The 20497-nt window shown below is 38.6% G+C and overlaps 1 protein-coding gene across 1 annotated transcript in view; it reads right to left on the reverse strand.

Moving 5' to 3' along the window:
• The window catches only part of PLD5 (phospholipase D family member 5), a 120566-nt gene that overhangs the window by 76786 nt on the left and 23283 nt on the right, over positions 1-20497 (reverse strand). The window contains exon 3 of the mRNA XM_059843280.1: positions 20301-20437. Coding sequence (XP_059699263.1) covers positions 20301-20437 — 137 coding nt within the window. The remainder of the gene's footprint in view (positions 1-20300; positions 20438-20497) is intronic.

A 20497-nucleotide genomic window follows, 5' to 3' on the forward strand; every position in this document is an offset into this window, starting at 1 on the left:
AACACTAGCCAAGGCAATGGTGGTAACCCCACCAGGATAACACAGTTAAGAAGGGAGACAGAAACTATTGTGCAAGAGAAATTGCAGCTGGGGAGAGGAGTGAGAATATGTGAGACAAACAGCCCTGCAGGCACCAATGTCAGTGGAGATGAAGTGGGAGGAGGTGCTCCAGGCGCCACAGGTGAGATTCCCCTTCAGCCCATGATGAGGCAGCTGTCCCCCTGCAGCCCATGGAGGCAGCTAAAATAGACACTAAAATAGCAATCAGTCTATAAATCACATGTCTGGAAAAGAACTAAATCTTTGGGAAACTACTTCAATCCCTGGAAGAACAAAGTTAAAGTAAATATGAAACTCATAAAAAGGTCACCATCTAAGTATGTCTATTCAATAAGGTCAATGAAAACTACAAAATTATAAATTCCAATGAAGGTTACTAAAATAAAAAGCAAGGCAAGCAGGACAGATCTGAAGCAAACTCTGTCAACACCCTTCCACCCCCCCAAAAAAACCTATAGACAGAATGCATAAGAAGCCAGAGGTGCACTCCCAATTGCCATGGTGCATTCAAGCTTTCAAGTTTAGGACCAACCTTTTAGGTGCTGACACTTGGAAATGGATTTGGCTTATTCCTGTTACTCTCCACTCTGCAGTGTCAATGAAAGCAAAGAAATATGAGATGCAGCCTCAAGATAGTAGCACTGTGAACTGCATGACACAATGTGGAGCACATTTTGTCTAAAAAATTCTTTAAAAATACAGTACTCTTTCAGTAGCAAATAGACTCCAGTAAAAAAAAAAACTAGAGATGGTCTTCAGTAGCATGAAAGTGATGTTGTGTCTTTGAGGCACAACTGAGCACAGCTTGGCATGGACAATGAATGTCTCTAAACTTGCTCAGATTCCAATAAATAAACCTCTAATGATACCCCAAAAAGGAACAACACGCCTGTGCTGTATCAAACATAAAACTTAAGAGTATAGCATAATACTAGAAAACCTGAAAATAGCAGAATAAAATAGCGAAAAGACAGTTTAAAAATAATTTTGCTATGTAAAAGAAATCTCAATAATTCTAATCTTTGTTTCAAAGAAAACGTAGCATGCTTAGCAAGATTTTCTGTAGGCCTCATCCATGAAGCTAAAGAAGGATTTTATAAAAATTCCAAATACTGTAGGTTATTATTTGATTTTTAAAAAATACATGGCATTTAATCTAGAAGAAAGTAAGTAAGAGAACTCAGGATAGTGTTTGTGGAAAATTAAAATTAAATGAAAAAAATTATAAAGTGTTTTAGTTTGGTTTTTAAAATGTAATTTGTTTTTACATTTTAATGTATTTTCCCCTGCTCCTGATATGGAAGAGTAGTTTTCAGTATCAACTAAAGTTCATAATACTATTTTACATTTATGAACTCTATATATCTTCTAGACAGTTCTTCCTTAGCTCCTTCATTATTGCTGAATTTTAATTCTGTATTTAATAACGGCATTGCAATTGTAATTTCGAGAGCTTTGGTGAAAGAAGTAATATGTTAGTTAATTAAAATAACAATGTATCTTCCATAATATGCAGGGAAGTTTTAGCCAGGTTTTCAGCCCTAGAGAGTCTCAACTGGAATACATAAGAATCACATTGCGAAGTGTAAAATATGGGAAAATGAAAAATTTACTCATTATTATATTTTGCCATTTCATCTACTAAAACCAAGAAGCAATCGCCACATAACTTGTAATTACACTGCTGTTATGAAGTATATCAGTGAGCCATAACAGAATGATCTCATGAAAAAGAAATTATTTCAGCTTCAAAGCATATGAAAGCCAAAAATAGGCATTGTTGTCTTCTCCTCAGCATGTAAACAGACTGTCCCATGAGGGTGGGACTGTAAGAAAACCAAACATAGCAAGCTTGCTACTACAAGTCAAATAACTAAAAGACAGCAAGCAACTAAAATGAGGATTAGAACTATAGTTGTTTGTGGTAAAAAACCAGACAAACACAAAAACCTCCATCAACAACAAAAAAACCCAAGAAGCCTTCCTGACATGATAATCAATGTTGAACATCTCCCACCCATCTCTCATGTGCCATCCTCAAACCAACAAGCTCTGTACAAATTAAATTGGGGACCTTTTATCAGTTTAATAGCTTAATTCTGTGTTGGTGACACATCAAGACTGTATTGAGCTGCACTTTGTTGACTGACTGACCTAGGGTTTTTTGGTGCCTTTGCTCCCAAGCATTCCATGAGGATATAATTAAAAAAAAATATGTTGTAGGTAGAAGACATCAAAAGACATTCTTCTATCAAAAATATCAAGACCCAAATCCAGAAACCACATACACAAAGCACCTTCTTGTACAAACCCCAAAAACTGAATAGCTGATTACTAACTACCTGGAGTTTGAACTTTACTGTACTACAAGAAGCAACAAAATCACGAATGAACACACATGAATAAAAGAAAATTACTGCAATTTTTCAGCAAGATGCTGCTAAGCATTAGTAGAAGCCTTTTGCTGCTAGTTAGTAGTCATACACAAAATAATGGCATCTGTAATGAAGATCATTTTCCCACTGCTGTCTTCAAATGCAGAGTAAAGTTTCAGCAGCTTGAAAATGCTTTCTGTTTTATTATCTCAAATTGGTTCTTTTTCACTGCAAATGGGATGTGTTTCTTAAAAACCTACTGAATAATCAATGAAATAGGAAAATTTGTGTTATTGTTGCAATACTTTAGTGCCATGCCAAAATACAGACTCCCAAGTAGATCTGAATTTATTACAAATGCCTTGCATATTAAGTAAATCATAAATTAAACCTTATTTTAGTCTTGATGAGAAAAATGCTGTTATTAAAAATATTCATTTCACTCTCATATTAATTAAAAAAAAACCCAAAAGCAGCAGCTAAGTATTTAAAATAAGGTAAATTTGGGGATGCAGGGGAAGAAGAAAATTTAAGAGATGAACTCTTCAAACAATTAAAACACTTTGTAACATAGGTGTCTTAGACTAGTGTGGAAGTAGTTTGTGAAGACTCTCTTTAACCAAGCAGAAACTCTTTACTCCAGTACAGACCTGCAGCAGTATTTTCAACTTTCAACTCAGGAGTTACTGCATTCAAACATGGTAATTCCAGATCCAGATAATTAGCAATACCCCAGCAGAGAGACTCAGAGACAAGAAATAAACACCCAAAGGGTAGAGATGGAGACAAGGAGCCCCAACTCGTTGCTGGTGCGAGCGGTGGTCACAGCACATTTTCCTACAGTCACGCTCCTCTCCTACCCATGCATGGGATCTGATGGAGGAGAGTTGTGAGAAGTACTTTAGGAAAGAGGTGATCACAGTTCCCCAAAGAAGCAAAATGCCTGGCAGTAAAATTTAAAGTCTCAAGAGGGACATAAACAACCATGATTGCCTCATTAGCAAGGTGATAGAGAGTTCAGTTACTCAGGCTCCGTGCTCTGCTCTCGTTGATTACTATCCTAAATACTTTCATCTAATACCAGTATGGGTCCAACATCACACCAAGCCAGAGTGAGGTGAGCACTGCTTGCTTTTAGAACAACGAACTTGAGCTGCTTACCCAACAGAAAAGAGCCTTCTTGGATTTTTAACTAATTATAATAGTAAAAAATCCCTGCTGGGAATTTGTGCCTCAGAAAAGAAGCAAAGATCCTTTCTTTATCTTTTTTCTCTTTCTGATACAGAGATAGGTAATTCTTATTTAGCTACATTTCATGCAGTCAGGTATTCTGCACAATTTCAAGGCTGGCCACTGTGCATGCAATGTGATGACCTTCTAGTATTAGCTTTCTAAAACATTGGCACTAAACTGTAGAATGATATTTACAACACACCTCATTATAAAAAAGAGAGATGGTTAAGAGAGCTCAATGCTTTACCACTGCTTTTGACCTTGAACAAAGCCTAACACAGGATATTTCCTGAGGACTGAGGAACAAAAGGTTATTGTTGTTTTCCACTCAAACTCCAGCTATTTTGCATTCCTAATTTGTCACTTAATGTGTAGGAAGAGTATCCCACATTAAAGTCATTATTAATAAAAGGCCAATCAGCATTCTTGCCTCGCTAGATGGCAACACACATAGGAAGTCCATTAAGCTTGAATATGTCAAACAAATGTCCTTCTTCATTGTCACATTATTAGCCACAGTATGAGTTCAAAGAATAGAATTACCTGAAACCTGGAAGAGGGGAAAAAAAGGTACATACCATCATCATGATGGATTGCTGGATCTGGAGAGCAAAGGAGAGGAAAAGAGAAGATGCAACAACAACAACGATTATTATGAGGACAATTTACTTTCCATATGAAAAAAAAAAATAGTTCCAAATAAAAGGTTGCATTTAGAAAATGGATGTTTACTCTGATTTTTGTTACTGTTTAAACACTGCACCTATGTGCCTCCCAAAGAAATTAAAAGCAAATGATTTGTTTTTTGTAGATAAGTCTTTGAACTTGATTAAATGTTTTTATTATCTTTAGTATTTTTTAAAATAAACTCATCTTGTTTATAACTAAAAACAGTAGAGTCAGAATTTGTGAGCTAAGGCTCTAGACAGGGCAGTCCCAGTTTACTTCCAGATGAAAGATATCATAGAAACAACTAAAACCTAAGTTTTTTGTTAAGAATCTACAACTAACTCATTCTTAGAATTGGTACACATATGTTATTTATCTAATAGCATACTAGGTCAATTTAAATAGGGAAAATGTAAAGATTTTTTTTAATTAATATAACACACAAATACTCCACAAATATATCAGGGTGACAGTGAAGATAATGCATACAACTTTAATACCATAAGACAGCTAATTAAACTTCAGTCAGGCCCACTGATACCTCCTCTATCTTGCAATATGGTTGCTCAGATAAGCTTAAGGATAAACAAGTTTGGTACAGCAACAGATTATCCAGATGATAGGTCTTTGATTACCAGAGGATTACAAAAAAATAAGCAAGTCTGTGGTTGTTGAGATCAAAAAAAGCTAACCTACTCTTGTAATTAGTGCATGCCTTCAGGGTACATTTGTGCCAACACCACTGAGCTTCTCCAACAGTGTTAAACATCCCACATTTAACATTTTTCAGTTTCATCCTCCTGTGGGAGGGTACAATTTTTTCTACCTTTTTTGTATTTTGCTCATATCAGTGGGACTTCCACAATGTGCATGGAACACTGCAGACAGCTCTATGCAACCCAGATTTGTCTGAGTAACTTGTGAGAATCTTGTATGCCCCTTTCCTGACTATTCAGATTAAAATTAGGCAATACTGAGGTATACATGTTAATCCCATATTTGTGTACTGTTGAAATCACTACAGAAAAAACTTCACTACAAAGACCTCCTGTTTCTTGATACTGCTGAATCAAATGCTCATTAAGCACTCAGTATGCACCTCAGCAGTGTTATAAGAAAGTACACAGAAAAGACATTATTTTGGCTTATTATTTACACTCGTGTAAAGCATTCTGAAGGTGGTAGTGACAATCTTCAGAAAAGTAATCTGCTGAACTGCAAAGTAGTCCTTTCCAAATCCTACCTGTCCTTGTTATGCATCATCTGATGTAAAACTGAGAGCTAAGGTGAAATTCAGCAACATAAATACAGCAGCACAGATACAGCACAACAATGCAGATGACTGCACTTCAGAGAAAATTTATCATGCACATTATGCCTGAACAGCTCATTCAGGGCAAAGGAGGACTAGCAGAGGAGGAAATTATTGTATTGTTTCAATAGAAAGTACATTACCACAGTGGGAAGAAGCAGAAACATCATCAACTCCTCCCGTGGTTTTTTAAACCGTGGTTAAGGGAAGAAAACAACATCCTTTGAAACAGTCTTGATAGTCAACTGTTACACAGCTGTTGATTATTTCAGATGAGAGATGAAGGAAAAATAATTTTTAAATTTTCTGATCTGTCACTGTCTTTTCTAAAATCTGCACAAAGCATTCACCACTACTTTCTTTTGCAACAGAAGACATAATTATCTTAGTTAAAGCATCTTGCTTTTAAAGAAAAAACAATTTCCTTGGCTCAGTACTCTACTGACTGAGTCATGGGCAGCACTGTGTGCATTTGACTTGGCCACTGTTCTACAGAGCATCAGCGGGTACAAGTAGCTAAATTATCTGCTGAAACACAGCAGACTCTTCTATCCTGGGCTCTTCTACAGTGTTTCTAAGTACTGCATGTAGGCAGGTGACCTCAGCACCATTTGTGAGCCTAGGAAGCAGTCCTTCTTTTGTGCACCAGCAGAGCTGAACATCACCTCTTAGCCCGTTATTTTCTCTTTAAAATTAAAACTTAAAAAAAAAAGCACATAAAGCAAACCCTTTGCACCAAAGTCCTCAAGTGACTGAAGATCCGAAATACTAGTGAACTTACTAATGGTAAAATCTTCCCTCCCATTGCTTAAAACTTAGCATTCCAGCTGCATCAACTACCCTAAATCCTTATGCAGCAGTGAAACATTTTGAAAAGCATTTCTTGGCATCTCGCCCTTCAGCACAAGAAAATTTGCATTTTTACAGCATTTCTGCCTGTCAGCACTACAACATTTTAATGGGTTTTGCAGCTGTGGGGAGAATTGAGAGCTGGTCAGCGGATTCTTATGGCAGACTGCTGAGAGACAAGTGCCTGAGGGTGCTGAGGCAGGAGAAACCAGCTGACCTGACCAGTCTTCACACTCCACAGAAAATTCAAACAGCACCTTTCACTTCCAATGAGTGTACCAAAACAAAGGCCCTTCCTGAGCCATGGGCTCTATGTAGCAAGGAACATTAAAATTCCTTTTTTTTTTCTTGCTCTTAACAAAATAAGCAGTTTTCTGTAGGAACTCATCAAAGAACAAAAACACAGCCAACTGCAACTTTCCACTCCCATAAGCTATACCTAGTATACAGGGTTTAAGTCACAGATCCCAGTAACTGCTTCAAGCAAGAGCAAAATCAGAGAACTACAGGGTCCCAAGTTTCTTCTGAGGATGGGGACAGCAGCATGGCTGACTTAAAGATGCTTCTTCAAAGGACAATACTTCAATGTATGAGTGAGGGGCAAAGTGAGAGATGGTAGCAATGCCAGGAACTAATCAACACATGGAATCTCTCTTGAAGAGCTTCATGCCTAGCCAGAAGAGTATTGCAGTACCAGGAGCTGCCATTCCACAGGGGAGTTACCAGCATCTGGATGCCCAGTTTCAAAGTGTGAATTAGGTTCAGGAATCCAATTCTAAGTTGGGGTTAAACACACTTCCCTCTGCATAAAGCAGAATAGTACATCTTCTCCAGTGTCTCTTGGTTAAACACCAATCCTACACATTTCAACCCAAAAGACATCCCTTGGCCGACCCAAGAAGAGTCTGTCTTGTTTCAGTCAGTACACCTTATTAAAGCCTACTAATTGCTGTCACAGAATATAATCCTTCTCAGGTGTAAAAAGAACTGATATATTTTGATTTCAAGTCTAATAAAACTGGCATCACATAAGCATATTCACTGGATTAACTATCTTATGACACAGTCTTCTAATAATTACACCAAAACTAATTAGCCAAATTCTTGTCTTAACATAATACTTAAAACTGTGAATTCGTTTGATATTTGCAGCTCTGTGGCCAACACAGATTTATCCTCCAGACACGCTCAGTCTCCAAATATAGACTCGAGATAGCTCATCTAGGCAGGGAACATGCATGTGTGTGGGAGGGAGTCTGGAAACACTCCAAGGAAAGGAGTTTATGCCACTTTCTAAACCACTGGGGGATAGGGAAAGACCACAAAGAGGCCTGTAATGAAAAGCCCAAGGGAAGGGTAAACACCGTCAGAATCTCACAAAGCCAAACCCAAATGCCAAGGTAAAGAAGGGGAGAAGGAAAACAAGTTATAAATGTCTGTCGAGGGGAAGGAAAATAAAATTTAAAAAGCACAAGAAATAAGAAAGCAATGAGGAAACATCTTTATTGCATGACAAGATTTAATCAGCATGTAAGCCACGAAAAATTAAATACACAGAAGCAGTAAGATGAACTACTTCAAGTCAGAGTTTGTAGATAAAGCATTAACAATTTAACACACCACCATTCATTATTTAAAACATCCACACTCACATGAAAGTTCTTGTAATCCAGCTTGCTTCTCAGGTTTGATGTTAATGAAAGGAATGGTATTCCCTGCATTAAAGCCTGCCAGTATCCTACCTATGTGACAGCCACAGTGCCTCTGTCGTTTTCATAACATCAAGGGGCTACATCACTCAGTGCTTTAAAAAAATTAAAACCTCACCCTTGTAAAAAGCAGATCTGTAGCTCACATTATCACATTGTAGACAGCTAGGTGCTACATTGAAGGATAAACTACAAAAACATGAGGATCCTGAGGATCTGAGGTGAATTGGAATGAAAAAAGATAAGGTACATTTTGCAAAACTTCTACTGGAAAAAAAAGAAAGAGTGACCCAATTCTGTTGAATTTAGAATAAGAAATCTATCTGTCATGTCCGTTTATTATCTAGAATGCCATATATACCATTAACCAAGAGGCACATTTGGTTTTCTCTGTTCACTACCATACAGTAATTGAAGATCTCCAGGATATGCTTATCAAAAAACCCACACAACTGCGTTGTCTACATCTTTCAAAAGTTCATGTTTAATCTTTAGACATAAAAGGACAAGGACACCATCAGAACAGAAACTTTTTTTAAACCCCAGTTTTTGTTACCAAATACACTATTTTACCCCTCCCACTTTCTCCTTAGTTTTGAGAAAGGACCAGCCAATTTTCATTTTATTTAATCACTTTTTGCCCATTAGATTTCTGACTCCTTACCAGGAATATGGAAAGGCTGGCCTAGTTTTATTCCTGTACTTCTAAATATCTTCAGTTTAATGCCACAGTTCTAACACAACCTCAGTTTATAAACAAAAAACCCTTTGCACTACCAAGTTTGTTTTCTCAACTTCTTATTTTTCATACATTCTTAATTCTGAGCCGATGTTTCCAAGATTCACTATCTACAAATGTTATAGAAAAAGTCTTCCAAATACAGTAACATACAGCAGTTTGGCCCACGTGAAGTGCCTGTTTCCTGACTCCAGGCAATGCATCTAAATAGCAACTGGGGAAGCTCTGCCCCCAGCCCACGGCACACAGCTTCCTTCCTGACAGAGATGAGGACAGCAGTGCTGCCCTCCTTAGGTGAAGCCACTCTTGCCCCTGACATGGCTAAGGAAACCCAGCTGCACTTCAGGGAACACCCTGCATATGCATCAGACAGGAATCAGGAGCCCAGCCTTCCCAGCACAACAATAAGTGCTCACTTGGTACCTGTTTAGTCACTGAAAAAAATCTCAGCCTCTCTCCTTTGTTTGTACCCTGTTTAAGTCTTGAGTAAATACCATTACCATAACTTTCAAATTATGTAAAACTCAACAGCTGAGGTATTTAGTCAGTCCTGTACAAAGCCATATAGCGGCCACATGAGCCCCACATCAGCTGTTACGCCTATTTAGCTCTTTTAAGCAGCAGCCCATTCACTGTTCACCCATCTGTAAAATACACTAAATATCCTAACATAACAACTTTAAAAAGCCTCTCAGAAGAACAACAAACGTTATATAAATAGCCCCTCTCATATACATTAATTAGTTAACCAGATGTTTTTATTTTATTTCTACATTCAGTTTGTGACTATGTTCATATTAAACCTTTTTCTAAGGCTTGAATATGCCAAATTATTATAGGCTTTTTTTTTTTAATAACAGAATTTATGTTGCCTTTTTATTTCCTTCCATACAACCTCTGATCTTTTCATATGGACACTTTGTAACTGTAAAGAGCAACACTAATTTGGACTGAATAATGACACATCAATACACTAGAAGCAGGAATCTGATTGCTACTATTTTTGTTTTGGCCCATGCATTTTTCTAAAAGGCCCTGATTATCTTGGTATGACTTGGAATGGATAAATGTGTTAGCTTATGGTTGCAGAAACCAATCAAGAATCCAAATATTATTTTTCCTGATAAATAAGCATGATTTTATGGTGTTAATAATTGAATGAGAATTTTCTAAGAGCTCTCTTATCGAGAATAGAAATTAAATTATATTCTATGATGTTGGCATTTACACAATCCAACAATACCCTAAACTTAATTAATGCCCTTCCTCTCTGGCAAGAACAAACAAAACTGCTTTGCAAAACAATGAAGGAAAATTGAAGGTAAAAACTTTAGTCAGCAACTATTTGAAATCAGCACTGCAAATTCAGCAGATATAGTCAAGGTAGGAACCGTAATAAAAATCCACAGATGAACAGAATAAAGTACCTAAAGTATCCATTCCCAAAGGACACTGCAGTGCTCAAATTACAGAGGCAAGAATCTATGGAAACATTCCAGGACACATTAGGAGTACTAAGATAGGTTTAACTACTGTCAGATGGTTTTATGCAGTATCTATTTGTATTTCTCTTTTGTTGTTGTCAGTTTGATTTTGGTTTTGGTTGTGGGGTTTGTTTGTTTGTTGGGGTTTTTTTTAATGGTAATTAAGTCAGGTCCATCTAGAATTGCATCTGATTAGAAATGCATCTTTAAAACTTGTTGCATTCAAGTTAAAACTGGAGGGGGGTGGTGGGGAAGGAAAATCGATGAGTACATTTCTGGCCAAGAAGAAGAGAGTCAGGAACCTCTTCCCCTAACAGACACAAGCTGTCTAGATTGATAGAGCAGTGTTTTAAGAACACCAAAGGAAAGAAAAAAAAGCCAAACAAACAACCAAACCCCTCTTTAGATCTTAATAGAAAGCATTAACTGACTTACTGGTATTTACTCTATGGAATACATTTTAACAGCAAAATCCTGACTCTCAAAAAAGGCCTGAAAACATAAAACCCCCCTCAAATATCAGAAGCACATCTTTCTCTGGAAATTCTACCATATGTACACAGCCAGAGCAGTACCTCTGACACAGGATCAGTTGGCTGCCCATTTTAGGTATTTGCGTGACTCTTCCCAAGAGCAAATTGAAAAATTCACGGTTGTCTCCTCTCTAGTCAGTCTTGAAGAAGTCTTTTCACATGCAAACAGATGTGCCACTAGGGAAAATAATAGATTGTCTCTTGTCATACAGAGGTTACATCTCTACTGCTTTCCCACACCATTCCCCAAAGCAGCTGTAGTGATGGATTGCCTCCAGTTTTGGCAGCCTGTCTTGGTCCGAAACTGGAAGGTCTCTGGGGATATTTTTGAGGTGGCTCACGTGCATTTATGAAACACAGCAGATGGGGCAGCTCTTGCAGTCTGTCACTGTCCCACTGGCACTGGCTGATCTTTCAGGAGACACTTCCACTAGTCCAGCACTTCCAGTCTCCACTGGCCCAAATACATCCCCTCAAGTATCCTCTAATGCATCTATTGAACCATACTCTCCACCAGCATCTGCAATGAACTGTAAAACATGCACTGCCAACCTGACACAAGTGACCCAAAACTGGCTGAGAAAAGGACTAGGGTTTCTGACAGTGTTTGAACAAAATCCAAATCATGGCTGCCTGCCTGATGCTGGTGACACATTCATTTTGCCTTAAAGTGTAATGATCAATAATGAAGCTTATGCATGTTCATATTTCGCTAAAATACTGGTAGAGGTGCATTTTTCTTCAATACTCAGCCAGTAGAAGAGTTCTAAAAATTATTCTTATTCAAGCCCAGCTAACTTGAGGAGCTACTTCATAAATGACAACAAAGAATTTTTTTTAAAATCACTTTATTTCCCCAATAGGTTCTTTAAACAAATATTTTGATAAATCAGTGAAAATCAATTCACTCTATAGCTGCCAAACTGACAGAAGATACCTGACACCATATGTGGTCATATATATGAGTGTCACATACTTATTCCAAGAGTTACAATCAGATCTAGAGTAAAAAGTCAAAGCCAATGCTTCCAATGTGCTATCAAATATCCATCAAAAGTTTAGTCTGAGGCAAGATGAATCCTCCCCCTCATGTCAGAAGGCATGCAAATCACTGATGGTGCTCAGAAGAGCCATTTCAACATTTAGTATGTAAAGAAAGCTGCTTTAAATCTACCACATTGTGATGCTGTCAGTCATAAGAACTCTCAGCTGTATAATAATTTTGAAATAATCTTATTTCGAAAGGACTGGTCATTAAATAGAGAACAAATGACAGATCTGCATCTGGCACATGCTAAAGCTGGTTTTATGCATTATTATTTTTTTTCAGTCTGGTTGACAGGAAGCAAATTAATGATAGGGGAAAAAAAACTCTTAAAACATAAAATGAAAAATACTAATGCTAATGAAGCATTTTTTACCCTTGGTCAAGACAATTGGATGTGGGTGAGTTGAATAAAGGAAGCAAACTCATACCTTCCTGATTAACACAGGCAATTGACATCTTGCCCAACATGCAAGAGCGACCTGTATCTGAAGTGTTACTCACAACAATGCTCTGACTAACCAGAGAGATGTGGACATATGGACACCATACCAGACACCACAGAGAGGTGACTCTGGCTTCACGAAGATTTCACCCATGTGTTCAGAGGAAAACAAACCAGGAAGAAAATCTTCAGACTAACAAAGAAAAACCCCAAACGTTTCCCCCAAAGCTGTCTTCCTGTACATGTAGAGAGCATCTGGAAAAACCAGCCCTAACAAACCGCAACCAGCAGCTCTCCCTGACGCCTCCCAGCAGGGCATTAGCGCCAGGAGCCGCTGCCCTCGGGGTGCAACCTCACAGCCACCACAGCAAAGTGAGCTGCACAAGGCTGAACAGGAGAGTCAGCTCAAGCCCACCAGCTCTGCACAAGGCTTTGGCACCACACCTGCCTCCTCTTGAACACGACACTGCCCTGGTGCTCGGAAAGGCAGGCTCAGCCACCTACTCAGCAGGTCACAGAAATCATCCAGCACAACACACTTGCACTCCTGATGAGTATCAAATCATGCTAGCCCAGAGGACACTCACAGTGCTGTCCTAGGAGTAGCTGCAGAACCCAATACATCTAATGTAACCTGACAGGATAATAAGTATCTTTTTCATACACTGCTCTGAGGGTGGAGAAGCAATTAAAAATAAATGGTGTCACTGGAACAGGTGCTTGCTAGGACCTGATGCAAAGTCAGCTCTGGCTGAACGAACAAGTCACCCTGAAATGGAGCAGGAATTCAGACAGACTCTACTACAATTTTTAGCTACTTTTAATGCCCTTCCCACAAGCAAAAGGAGGAATGATTTATCAGGGAGCTTTATTAAGCTGGGTGGCTATTCTCACCAGGCAGAATAAAAACCTCTCTGAAATGTCATAAATCGGTTTTCAAGATCATGAGAATGACCAGTAATCTTAGATTTAATAACTCTGTTTGGTATAGCTTTGCAGTCTGGTATAGAAAATGACCTCAGAAATCTTTTGAGTTCCGCTCAGATGAAGTAATTTCAGTCTTCTGAAGACATTAAGGTGAAAAGAGAAAAGAACAAATTAAGCTGAGAAGGGAGAAAGAGAGGAAAAAAAAGAGAAAATAAAAAGATTTAATCACAGAGAAGCTCCAGCAAACTACACAGGAGATAGGATGCTCTAACACATGAATTGCTCCTTTATCCCACCTGCATTATCTAGGAACCTTAAAGTAATTGGAATTTGATTTCTATTAGCATGGAACATTTACTCTGATATCAATTCACAAATTGTAAGTCATAAAAGGAGAAATAAACACATACTTTAAAAGCTAACTTTCAAGAACACAAAACATGTTAATCTCTGTCTTACATCCTGAAAAACACATATCATGGCAGGAAAAGCTGCCTTAAGGAGATTCTAAAGCCCTCTGTCCTAAATGCCACAGGAAAAAATTCGATTTAATGGAACAAAGAGTTGAAAAAGAATAGGTTTGTGTGTTTGAATAAAATGAGTGGAAGCCCAGACCTATTCGATACAATGGAATTAACCATGAACTATCTACTGCAAGTAAGGCAGACAGAAAAAGATCTACACAATCATGAGTTTTGTCACTCTTTTTTTTTTTCTGTGAAGACTCTCCATAGCTGAAAGTAAATGCAAAACAACAACAAAAAATCCTTTGTTTTTTTGCATTTTGTGCCGAAACACAGGAAAATAAACAGTACTCTGTATAGGTACTGTACTGTTAATACACTATCTTTTCCATTGAAATGCATTTCTAAAAAAGAAAAATAAAAGGTAGGATAAGTAGAACCTCTTGTGCAAGTTGAATTTTTGATTTCCCTCCCTCGCTTCAGACGTTGAATGGACTTGCAGGAGGTACATCAGGCCTTTGCAGTGCCCAGCCAAGAAACTTCAAGTGAAAGAGTATTCCTTCTTTGGATGCAAAATAAAAATTACTACAAATAGAGATCATCAGAAAAATTAGGATGTTTTATAGCTCATTCTCACCCAAAACCAAGAAGTAAACAGTCACCCTAGAATTGTTAAGGCTGGAAATGATCTTAAAATCACAAAGTCCAACCATTAACCCAGAACCATTGTTAACCCTGTTCACCACTAAACCACATCCCTGAGCCCTGGATTTATATCTCTTTTAGATACCTGCAGGGATGATGATTCTACCACATTCCTGAGCAATTTGTTTCAATGTTCCATAACCCTTTCGGTGAAGAAATAGTTTTTAATATCCTACCTGAACCTCCCCTAACACAACCTGAAGCCATTTCCTCTACCACTTGCCCTGTGGGAGAAGAGACTGACCCTCACCTGGCTACAGCCTGTTTCAGGTGGCTGAAGAGAGCAATAAGGTCAGCCCTGAGCCTCCTGTTCTCCAGACTAAGCAACCCCAGCTCCCTCAGCCATTCCTCACAAGATTTGGTGCTCCAGACCCTTCACCAGCTCCGCTGCCCTTCTCTGGACCCTCTCCAGCACCTCAATGTCCTTCTTGCAGTGAGGGGCCCAGAACTGGGCACAGCTCTCAAGGTATGGCCTCACCAGTACAGGGGGACAATCCCTGCCCTGGTCCTGCTGGCCACACCACTGCTGATCCAGGCCAGGATGTCACCAGCCTCCTTGGCCCCCTGGGCACAGCTGGCTCATGTTCAGTTGCTGTAAACCAGCACTCCCAGGTCCTTTTCTGCTGGGCAGCTTTCCAGCCACTCTTCCCCAGCCTGCAGTGCTGCAAGGGATTGTTGTGACCCAAGGGCAGGACCCAGAACGTCACATTGTTGATCCTTCATCAGTTGGTCTCAGCCCATTGATCCAGGCTGTCCAGATTCCTCTGCAGAACCTCCAAAAGATCAACACTCCTGCTCAAACTGGTGCATCTGCAAACTGACTGAGGGTAGACTTGATGTTCTAGTCCATCATGTTGACAGAAAGCATTTTTATGCCAAGTGGAGTAGTTGTTTTGTAAATAGAAATCCTCAGTTGCTCTTTAACAGGCTTTTCAAAATCTGAGCATCTTGTTCTGTTTAGACATTTAACTATTATGCTTGTCATAGTTTGTTTATTAAATAGAAACCAGTCAATATAAACCTTGCTATGTTCAGAACCCACACAGCAAAGAGAAAATCTCCTCCACAATAAGCCAGGGGCAAAGCACTTTCAAGGTAAATGAATGTAAGCATGTGCTGCAGTATGCTTATTTAACAGTGCTGCAAAACCCTACTTAGTGAAATAGCAGAGCAGTTGAAAGAAAGATTTGTAAAGCAACAGAAAAAAAATCAATTGTGGGCCCTCTTTCACAACCAGAGAATAATCATCTAATGAAACTGAAAGCAATACATGCAACACACAGTAATTGTTCAATATAAGTAATTATTGTATACAACTAAATTTAATCTCTAAAATTCAGTGTTGCAGGGTACTGTTGAATTCTATAAAGCTCTGCACATCAAGAGGAAGATTCAGCTCCTCCCCAGGATCCAATCCTTATCCAAAACAACCCAAACAATATCTAAAGAAATCACAAAAACAGCTCAGGTATCATCATCTATTTGTTATAGGGCAGCACTGTCAAAGCTTCCCTACAATCAAGAAGTGAACTAAATAGGCTTTGCCACGCCAGTCATAAACAACAGCAAATTCTTCCAACACAAATCCAAACACAGAAGAGCAAGTGCCTTCATTATATATGACTCTGAGGAGAAATTACCAAACCAGCATGACTGGAACAGAATGCAAGACAGAATCTGCCTTGGAAACACACACAAACAGAAAGCAAGACAATCATTCCAATTACCATCAGAGTACGGCAATATTGAAAAAAAAAAAAAGGACAACAGTTTTAGTTTTAGCTTGGAAAGTATGGAAAGCAGCCACCATTACTTCCCTATATTCCTTGTTCTATAGTCCCTCTCAAGAGATAGGGCAAAACCCACAGCCAGAGGAAGGAGCTATGTCAGCTGCTACCACTGCTTCAATGGATGTTGGAAAGGCCAGTGAGACAAGGATAACTAAGGGCATGTGCAAACTCCATAGGAACCCTAGCATGGCTATCAGCACCAACAAGCAGGAGAAGAGGCTCTAGTTAGCCTTGAACAGCTCAAGTTACCATTAATAAATCAAAACAACCTTAGTTCAAATAGTTTGGATAGCAGAGACAATATCTTAATAGTTGTAAATTCTTCTGTTTCCCAAATTGCCATTTTTAGAGTTTATCAGTCAATTCCAACAAAGTCAAGTCTTAACTGACACGGAGTTACATCAGAGGCTAGCCAAGATTTATTCACAATAGATCAGCCATTAAAATGTACTATTTTCAAATTACAATAATCTAATTTTATAGATTCAGTGTCTAATGGACTCACAGCAAGGCAGGCAACATTCCCAGACTGCTAAGCATATCCTCTTAACCAGCCTCATCCATCAGGGCTGCTGAACAACATTACTGTGGATGTCTCAAGAGAATAATTTCCTTCACATACTGAGCACAAACGCAAAGCCTCAGCTTTTCACAGTCACTGCAACTTTTTTTCCTTTAGTTTCTATCCATTGACATTCCTTTTAATAGGATGGGTAGCATCAATCTCTCCAGCAATCAGAGAAGACTTGCAAAAAAGCTTGATTTCCTATTCCCTGACTTATTTTTGTTACAAAGACCCCAGGAGAAATAAATACATCAATAGAGAGTAAGGTCATTTTGGGAACATATGCAGTAAGTATTCCCCATGGAATAAGAGCTTAAGGAATGGTTTATGGAAGAGGAGCCTCATGATGAATTACAAGCAGATCAGAAAAGCTGCATTTTTGTTCCTGAACAATCCAATCACAACAACAAAGAGAGATGTAAGCTTTACTGGAAAACACCACTTGCAAAAGCTCTAGATTCTAAAAAGTCTTCTTATATTGTCTTTAAAATTCTATTTTTTCACACAAGCTCCAAAACTTTCTAGCCAGAGAACTTTTCTAGACCACAGTTCTATATCAGGGGTATTTTCCTTTAAAACAAAAACCACAGAAATTAAATTTTCCAAAGAAAACAGCCATTAAAAACCATCAGCAAAGTTCTTCTCAAATCAACAGCATCCTTTCCTATCAACATTCTGCACAAATTCAATCAGTTAAAATGAAAAAAAGAGTTATAGGCTCAGGCATATAAACTTATATTTGACAAACATTTCATTTAAAAAAATTTTAAAAATAATTTAAAATTATTTAAAAATTATTACCATTCTGTCTCAGCACATTCTGCAAATGTAAGCACCTCTTCCTGAACGTCAGGGAAAGTACTCACACAGCAGAAATGTAAGAATTCAGTAGCTCTTGCCTTACTTATTAAAAGTGCTTAGCCCAAGTACTAAATATATGCCATTGGCAGCAATTGATTTGTGACACTTCAGCTAATGTGACACTTCTGTGATGTATTTAACACATGAAGGACCCCAGTTTCATCGTGTAGAGAAAGGACTCAATGTTAGCAGGTAGCAGCTGCCAGCACTTGGATACTGTTATTAGAACTGGTTTCGGCAGTTTACACGCACAGCATTTATGCGCCTGCTGGTTCAGGCATTAGTAGCTAGATCACGCACTTGAATGCGTGATCTAGAAATGAAAGGCACCTTAAAATAGAGCTGGGGTCTGGGCTCACTTTTAGCCCTGTAAACGCAGAGCAATTTAATTGACTCTTATGTTTGAAGACAAGGTGCTGAATTTGGTCTCAGGCTCCTCTAACACAATCCAGGATGGGACAAGAACGACACATGTGAACCAACAGAACACTGAGCAAAGGTATGTATTCTTTGGAAAGGCAGATTGCTGTAACCCATACAAACAGACAGAAGAAATCAATCTATCACATGGAAAAAAAATAATATCCACATTTTTCTTAGTACTATGTATCACCTACACTCCGATTTTTTCCTCCTTTGAAGAATAAAAAGTGAAGAAGGTGAAGTCTTTCCTTGGCTAGGCCCACACAGCTACCCAGAACAGAATGGGAACCATTAGCTGATACAACTAAGAGGAAACATGGTGCAGTAGTTTCTGACTGTGTTGAAGTTGTGTGCAGCACACTGAAGCCAATGAGCAAAAAGACTTTCCCCTCATCTGACCTAGTTCTGTCATAGATTCACACATGGAGACAGTGGGTGTAGAGGTGACACATGCAGTATCTTCAAAAATTTTGGAAGGCAACATCTCACTGTAAAAGACACTTAAGACTTTGATGGGGAAAAGAAAGCTGGCTGAACTCTAGAAAATTCAGAGAAGATATCAGAAGCCTTTCCATACTTTCCAAGCCCAGACTTGTAGGAGTACAAAGAAGCGAAGAAAACCAAGCCTAAAAACAATTATGGCAAAAAGTCCCAGATGGACAGCTGGTTTCAGGACAAAGCTACCTGATGCTGCAAGTATATTCTCTTTGGAAGGAGATACAGAGTTAAAGAATCCTCTTAGTTTGTTTTTTTGGTTTATCTTTTGTTTCTTAAGCAGCATGCAAACAATATTAAAAAAACCTCCATTATAATTGAAAAGACATTACAAAATTTTCTGGATTCTGAATTAGTGCTGTCTGCAACGTAACAGGTGCAGCATAAAAGGGTACTGTCCCAAAAAAGTCTTCACAAAAAATGAACAAAGAATAACAGAAATAAGGATGAAAAGCTCAAAGAAACACTAACCTTTCATTCAATTATTCTAAAATGCAAATGTCAATTAGCTTCTACCCAATGTTTACCCAGCTATTGTCAGGTAGGTTCTGCACAAACAGTGGAACAGGTTGTCCAGAAAGGCTGTGGAGTCCATCCTTGGAGCTGCACACAGCATGACTGTGCACATGCCTAAACAACCCGCTGGAGCTGACTGTTCTGAGCTGGGTCATGGACTGGAGGATGCCCAGAGGCCCCTCCCACTCCAGCAATTCCATTATAAGATTAGAATGGATTTTTGTGAAGTTATTTAACAATGATGGGTTTTTTCGCACAGTGGATCAGAGAGGGTGCTCTGTATAAAATTAAAAGTTTTTATTAAATCCCAAACAAAATACAACTGGGAATGAAGCCTACAAATGGTTTTTACATCAGCTTGGTGGACAGGAGAGGCCCAGAAGATGATCCAGGAAAAGCACTGGTCATCACTAATGAACCGATTAATGGAGGAAGCTGACAGTGAGGTGCAGCAAAATGAGATTCACAGTCAGGAAATGAAAGGCCCAAAAAACTAATCACCTATTTAAAACTAACAGAACCAAACGTTAAAAGATATACACAGCCATGGCAGGTGTCTGAGGCAAATCTTAATTCAACACTGTCAACACACATCTTTCTGAACATATCACTAATTTTTTTTACAGTTCATAGGTAAGCCACTGTGTCTATAACAGGAATGCATCAAATGGGAAACAGAAAAGCTCCCCCTACACAGAAGGGACAGCAATCTTAGGTCAAAAGGCACCAGTGACCTTTCTGGAGAAAGAAAGAAAGAAAGAAGAGGTCTTGATGAGAAATAGACATGAAAGAATTGGGAACTATGTGATCCACCTCAGTACTCAATTACTGAAACTTAATGGACTTTGGCTCAGGCTTACAAAATAATTGATCTAACACAAGAGTCTTGCTCAAAACACACAGCAAAAATAACTTCAAAAAGTGTGCTTTAATTTTGTTAAACTAACCTCCAAAACCAGAAATTCAAAATGAGAAACCATTTTCTTCCTCTGTTAGCTGCTCTTCCCAATAACACCACAGGACCATGACAATTACTTCATGATGTAACACACATATGTTCCTTTCCACCCCAAAAGAGAAGTTTTTTTTGTTACCTCTTACCGACAGTTATTTTGACAGTTCTTTTCTGAGAGTCCATCCTCATCTTCTCCCATAATATCCACTGCCGAAAATATCAGTGCAACCAGAATTGCAAAGCAGCATACCAGTGCAAAGATCACAATGCATCTTTGCTGGGACTGAAAGAGATTAAGATTAAAAAAGTTTTAATGGCATGAGCACATTCTAGTCAACGACTT

This window comes from Haemorhous mexicanus, chromosome 3, assembly GCF_027477595.1.
Source record: "Haemorhous mexicanus isolate bHaeMex1 chromosome 3, bHaeMex1.pri, whole genome shotgun sequence".
Taxonomy (NCBI): Eukaryota; Metazoa; Chordata; class Aves; order Passeriformes; family Fringillidae; genus Haemorhous; species Haemorhous mexicanus.